The sequence below is a fragment of the Vulpes lagopus genome, chromosome 7 (assembly GCF_018345385.1).
Source record: "Vulpes lagopus strain Blue_001 chromosome 7, ASM1834538v1, whole genome shotgun sequence".
Taxonomy (NCBI): domain Eukaryota; kingdom Metazoa; phylum Chordata; class Mammalia; order Carnivora; family Canidae; genus Vulpes; species Vulpes lagopus.
The window spans coordinates 72,341,927-72,349,098 of record NC_054830.1 but is presented as its reverse complement, the minus strand read 5'-3'; the positions used below and the strand labels follow the sequence as shown (position 1 = coordinate 72,349,098).

The 7,172-nt window shown below is 35.8% G+C and overlaps 1 protein-coding gene across 1 annotated transcript; it reads right to left on the bottom strand.

The window, feature by feature from the left end:
* Positions 1-4,964: 4,964 nt before the first annotated feature.
* On the bottom strand, positions 4,965-6,580 carry LOC121496017 (olfactory receptor 13C4). Its single transcript, XM_041764198.1, has 2 exons — positions 6,555-6,580; positions 4,965-5,978 (listed from the first exon to the last, which is right to left on the bottom strand). The coding sequence occupies exon 2, from the start codon at positions 5,919-5,921 to the stop codon at positions 4,965-4,967; it is 957 nt and encodes a 318-aa protein (XP_041620132.1). The 5' UTR covers positions 5,922-5,978; positions 6,555-6,580.
* Positions 6,581-7,172: the final 592 nt, after the last annotated feature.

Below are 7,172 nucleotides of genomic sequence, written 5' to 3'. Positions count from 1 at the left end.
ATCCCGGGTCTCCAGGATCAGGCTCTGGCTGAAGGCGGCGCTAGACCGCTGAGCCAACCGGGCTGCCCCCAAATGAAGTATTTCACTGCTAGAGATGGAAAATATAAATATTAAAAAAAGGAACGAATGAAACTTGTAGGGTTGAACTGAATTTCAATGTGTCAGTATGAACCAGTGGTTTTATATAGCAATAGATAGATAGATAGGTAGATAGGTAGATAGATAGATAGATAGATAGATAGATAGATAGATAGATAGATGATAGATAGATAGATAGATGATAGATAGATAGATAGATGATAGATAGATAGATAGATAGATAGATAGATAGATAGATAGATAATAGATAGATAGATAATAGATAGATATTAAAACAGATATACATGTAGGTATTTACATGCATATATTTCATAGCTTTAATTATTGAAAGGGCCCAGAAAGAATGCTACCCTGCTAACAATGAGTTTTGGTTTCTAAGTATACTCTCTTAATATTAAAAGAAACCAGAACTCAAAGAAATGAGTTTCCTGGAACTGGGATTGGAAAGCACAAGATGAGGTTTAACATCTTGTTTTTCGGGGGGGGGGGGGGGTTGTTTTTAAGAAACAAAATAGATGAACATAGGGGAAGGAAAGGAAATATAAAAGAAGATAAAGACAGAGGGAGGTAAACCATAAAAGACTTTTAAATATAAGGAACAAACTGAGAGTTGCTGGAGGGGAGGTAAGTGGGGGGAAGGGGTAGCTGGGTGATGGGCATTAAGGAGGGCACTTGATGTAATGAGCACTGGATATTACATGCAACTGATGAATCACTAAATTCTATCCCTGAAACTAATACTACACTATATGCAAACTAACTTAATTTAAATAAAGTCTTGAAAGAAAAAACATCTTGTTTTACCAGAAAGTAAGAGAAAGTAAGGAAGTGCTCAGAGAATTGTGGACACATTTCAAAAGAACACAGGAACCAGCTTAAAAGGAAGGCATTGCAAAATTCAGGCCAAATTGAGCTTTAAAATTAATAATAGTAATCATGGTTTGTAACCCAAAGAAAAAAAATAATAAGTCGTGAGTTCAAATGGATTTAAATAAATCAATGGATAAATAAATACATGAGTTATCTTATTTGTAAAGCTGTTCCTTTGAGTAGAATGACAATGGATAAATTAGAAGAAATGATGGTGTTATAAAATCACCAGGTGACAACCACAATAATAAGAATTGATGTAGGCGGGCACCTGGGTGAACAGTTGGTTAAGCGACCAGCTCTTGGTTTCAGTTCAGGTCATGATCTCAGAGTAGTGAGATGGAGCCCCCTGTCAGGCTCCAGACTCTGCAAGGAGGAGTCTGCTTGAGTTTCTCTCTCCCTCTCCCTTTGCCCTTCCCTCTCCTCTCACCCTCCTCCCTCCCCATGAAAAATAAATGAATAAATCTTAAAAAACAAATAATTGATTTAGGGAAGAATTATCAATTGATGCTAAACCTGGCGGTATAAGTTGGTCAAGGAGTAGGATATTCATATAATATCAATGTATCTTCTTATAAGAACTTCACAATGGAAAAAGAGAAAATAGTGATTTTACACAGGAGATATCCAAAATATACCACCTTAACCAGTCATCAATGTTAATACTTCCCATAATGAATCAAATCAATATCAAGTGTCCTGATATAAGATGCCGAGAACAAACAAAAAAAAATGTGTTATTCTCACCAAAAATTGCATAACTTGAACTTTATCATGAAAAAACAAGTTTAAATTCAAAGGGAATCCTAAAATACCTGGCCTCTAATTATCTTTAGGTCATGAAAAACAAAGATAGGCTATGAACCATTACAAATTAAAGGAGATTAAAGAGATGTGACCACAAAATATAGCACTTTATTCTAAATTGAATCTTTGACTTGAAAATTTTTTTTCTATAGAGAGACTGGAAATTATGGAGACTTGAATAAGTTTATCAATTAGATCAGCAGTCAGTGACCTTTCTTTGTTTCAATTGTGATAGTGGTTATAAGAAACTGTACCTAGGCTAAAATTGCATAGAACCACACACACACACACATACACATATAATATATGGAAAAATCATAAAAACTGAGTAAGTTCTGTTATGTAATTAATAATATTGAACCAATGTCATTTTTGTGGTTTTGTTATTGTACTACCATAGCATATCACCACTGGGAGAAATGAGGTGAATAGCACACGATATTCTATATACTATTTTTAAAATTTTCTATATGTCTATATTATCCTCACATAAGGTCTTTTTTTAAACTTCGTGGACACTCAAGTTTGATATTCATATGATCTTCATGTACCATGGAGTGTTAATATTACTATCATTTTTTCAGCAGTTTAAAAAGTTAAACATCATTCTTAGCTCATGGACCACACAAAAACAGCTGGCAGGCTACATTTGGACAGGGTTATTGTTTGCTGACAGGTAAACTAAATAGAATTATTTCTCTATGTCAATAGTCATATTCTGGTTAAGGTAAAACAATGTCACTGAGTGATTTTAAGGATGACATAGTATCTGCACCTCTTTCTCAAACAGTTCTTTCTATATACACATATACAATACACATACATACACATATATAAAGAGAAACTTATATAAAGCAAATATGGTAGGATGTTATTACCTGAAGATTTGGGGTAAAGGTCTAAAGAAAATTCCTTGTGTGCTTCTTGCATCTTTTCTAGAAGTTTGAAATTGTTCCAAAATACAAATTATTTACACACGCATATATATCCAATATTTGCTTAGAAATCCAGAGAAAGGGGATAAGTGGGTATAGATAATGAAACAATGAACTGGTAATCATTTAAACTGAGTGATTGTTACATGATGTTTCCAATTTATGAGTATTTGAAGATTTCCAAAGTGAGAAGTTTATGTATGTAAAGCCACACAGACTAGAGCTGCAAAAGTTTGTAGAAACCCTTACAGTGTCACTGACAGCAGACAATACAATCTTGGAGTGGGAGTATAATTTTAGCAAGAGAAATTTTTTTTAAAAAATTGTTATCGACTGACCCAGGGTTTTATTTTCTAGAATTTATTCTGTGAAACCTGGAGACATGTACACACATTTCTTAAACTTATAACCACTTCGAGTGTACATGGTGAATCAAAAAAAATAAACATAAAGAGATGAATTTTATGACTCCAAATTAGTAAGACAAATAATATAAATGTTAACAGTGATCACCTATAGGAGGTAGCACCAGGGTGGCTCAGTGGTTGAGTGTCTGCCTTTGGCTCAGGTTGTGATCCTGGGGTCCTGGGATCAAGTCCTGCATCAGTCTCCCCACAGGGAGCCTGCCCCTCCCTCTGCCTATGTCTCTGCCTCTCTCTGTGTGTCCCTCAAGAATAAATAAATAAAATCTTAAAAAAAAAAAGCTTTACTCACAGGGTTTGGCACATACCTGTCTAAATAGAACCCAAAGCAGCACCCATTGTGATCTAAGCCAGAGAAGGACCAGCAGCTAGAGGTTTACGACAGTGACAACACGCCAACCAGGAAACAGATAGGCAGCAACATTTTAGTGACCAGATTACTCAGGTCAAAATCAAGATTTATCCCTAGGATATAGTTTGGTAGGGAGTACAGCCCTCAGCTAGGAGACTTGGGGCTATATTATGGCTCTGAAATCAACAGGAAAGAGAAAATTTGAATGGAAAAATAAGACTGAAACCAGCTGTCATGATGGCTGGTGATATGGGCCAAGGATACGCTGTGCTCAGCCATGGCAGAAAAATCTACAAAAAGTGGGGGAAAACCTGTAATAGGTTTACTAAGGAGTTTCAACTCACTTAAATGTAAATGAAATGGTTTTCTCTTCCCAGACACTAATTTCAGCCTTCCTCCAGTGCCCAAAAATCACTTCAGGCAAACTAAAAAATTCTGATTATTTTCAGCCCTAAGATACTCATCATCCTCCAAGCCTTTTGTAGACTAGTTTATCGGTTGAGTCTATGGCCTAGAGAAAAAAAAAAAAAAGGTCAGTAATCCTTCATTCATTAAGCCAAAAATCAGCTCTCCTTTGCAGGCACCCAAAACCTCAAGAGGCTCTTTTGTATCCCCTTTACTTGGCTTGGATTGGAACAGTCTTCCTAGTCTTTCACAGGGACAATAGTGAAATGCCTCTCATGATTCAATGAGCTTTCCTTGTGATATAAAAGTCCCCTGATTCTATCTTCCCCTTTCTTGATGTTTTCTTTATACAGGTATGTGGGGAAGAAGGTGCAAGGAGGAGTGGTGATTGATATTATTAAGAAGACTTAAGGGAGGAATGACTGACCCTAATAATTAGTAGTTTAAAAAAAAAGAGATGCTAGCTAGTGTCTTTTATCTTCAATTTGGAATCTTCAATTCCTACTTTCTCAATCAATAGGAAAAGTCAAGTTTAACATCATCTACAAAGAGAACTACTATGAACTTAGTACTTAAATCTTTAAAAAAAAAAAAAAAGAACTTCGTACTTGCCAGGTGCTTTGTGCAACTTACTGAATTTTTATAATAAGTGTTTAATTACTACCTTTTTGCAAATAAGGAAACTGCAATTTTGAAAGAATAAATAACTTTTCCAATATTAAGTAGTTTTTGATACAGCAGAATTTATACTTCTGCTTCTCTATTCCTAAAGCTTATGTATGATGTTTTCCACTTTGTTGCCACACAAGATGCCAGAAACATTCACTTCAGATATCACCCTGGATGAGATTCTAATGGAATTCATTAACTTTCTGAGATATGAATCAGAACCCATTACAATCTGAGTTTATGGCAGACTATTGTTTAGTAATTATAGCTAAACTGGGCCAGTGAAGGCAAAGAATAAAAATCTCTCTTTATAAATTTTACTTTCCCCAAAGAAGGTTCTCAATGGTTGCCCAATGATGCCATATCTATTCTTTATATACTGAAGACTCACATTTCCCTTTGGTCTTACTGCTTAACAGCTTTCCAATTCAGCACATATTTCACAGCCGCTTTTACATCCTTATTTCTCAAGCTATAGATTATAGGATTTAGCATAGGGGTCACTACCCCATAAAACATGGAAATAAGCCCTTCCGTAGCTTGCAAATTGTCATTCCCTAGGTGGTCTTGAGACTTGGGCTTGGCATACATGAAGAAGATGGTACCATAAAATATGATCACCACGGTCAGATGTGCTGAGCAGGTGGAAAAGGCTTTGCGTCTCCCTGTAGCTGAGTTCATTCTCAAGATGGTGTAGAGGATAAACATATAGGAGAAAAAAATGACCAGCAATGGGAGAACCAGGAATGCCATATTTGACACTGCTAGGGTAACAATATTGAGGGATATATCAGCGCAGGCTAGCTTTAAGACAGCTAGTATCTCACATAAGAAATGATTGATAATATTGTTCCCACAGAAAGGCAGTCGCATGGCAAGAGATGTTTGTACAATTGAGTTGATTCCACCAGAGAGCCATGACACAGAAGCCATTAGTACATACACCATCTTGTTCATGATGACAGGGTATCTCAGAGGGTTACAGATAGCTACGTAGCGATCAAAAGCCATCATGCCAAGGAGGAAACACTCTGTTGACCCCATTGCAAACCCAAAGAACATCTGCACTGCACACCCAGAGAAGGAAATGTTCCTTTTCTTTGAAATTAAGCTCACCAAAGTTGAGGGAACAGAGGAGGATGTATAGCAGATGTCCAGGAAAGAGAGGTTACCCAGGAAGAAGTACATGGGGGTGTGAAGATGGGAATCGAAGATGCTTGCTATAATCAGAAGACCATTGCCAATTAGAATCACTAGATACATTACTAGAATCAGAGAAAAAAACATGATCTCAAGTGTTGGGTAACCGGAGAGTCCCAAAAGAATGAATTCTTTCACAAATGTCTTGTTTATACTATCCATATCCCAGCTTTCAGGATTTCAAAGGAAAATCTAATATAAAATATTTTCACTGCCAAGCATCAAATGCTTTCCATAAGCGTTCTTCCTGAGTGAAATAGAATATTTTCATCAAAGCTCTGTCATCTGCTTCTGTCATCTGTTGTTACTCTCAACCATATTTATTCCTAGAATACAACATTAGGATATTGAAAGTTTCTATGCACTGTGTCTAATATGTGAATATCTACGTAGGATCAAAAGCAAGTTCAGAAGCAACATTCCCTCCTGCTTAAGACACTCTAAGCTGAGTTTTCTAAAAGCCCTAGAATATTTCAGACAACAAACTGGATTTCTTCATTTCAATCATGTCCAATGAGAGAGTGATAAGGAAGAGGCAAAAGACATCTCAGCACAGACTGGAATTCTGATTCAGTGTTTAACAGAAACATTCAAAAATGTAAAGAAAATTTCATTTTTATGTATATTTGTCAGCCTCACATTCTTTTCAGTCAAATTGTGTGTTTCTGGGGGGCAGACTTTTGATCATAGTAAATTGAATCATGTACACAGCAATTTAACATCTGCTCAAAGGCAAAGTTAGTTGAACTCACAGTCACAGCCCACTCTTACTATTTTGTTTTTTTTTTTCCTATTAAGACCAGTGTACAGACCAGCTGTGCATGAATCTGATGGAGCATCTTTGAAGAACAATAATCTCTCTTCATTTGTTTTATTCTCTGGCTTCAGAGTTATTCTTCATACTTTATTTACTTAAGTGAACCTGAGAAAACAGTAATAATGCTTAAATATACTTGTGTATACACATCTAGCAGTTTGTACTTTATTTTTAAAGAACAAATTAATCTTCTGATTATCCCTATTTATTTTTTCAAATGTGAATGACGGAATGTGGCCAAAGTTATCCAGACTATAAGTAAAAAGTAGAGCTTGAAACTCAGATCTTTGCCAACAAACTGCAGCTGCTCGGACTACAACATCACAAGGCAGTATACCTTGTTTCCACCTGACTAGTGTCAGAAATTTTGGCCGTGGTGGAATAATACAGAACCAGCTATTTCAGTCTTCCAAACTTTTCATATGCATATAAATTACATATAAATTGCATATAAATTGGGGAATCTTATTAAAATGCAGGTACTCTTTTAGTTGTTCTGAGGCAAAGCTTGTGATTCTGCATTTTTTCTTTTTTTTTTTTTAAGATTTTATTTTTAAGTAATCTCTACATCTAATGCAGGGCTCAAATCTACAACA

Bases quoted from the DNA above. Each gene is read 5' to 3' on its own strand.
- LOC121496017 (XM_041764198.1), bottom strand. From the start codon at position 5,921: ATGGATAGTATAAACAAGACATTTGTGAAAGAATTCATTCTTTTGGGA.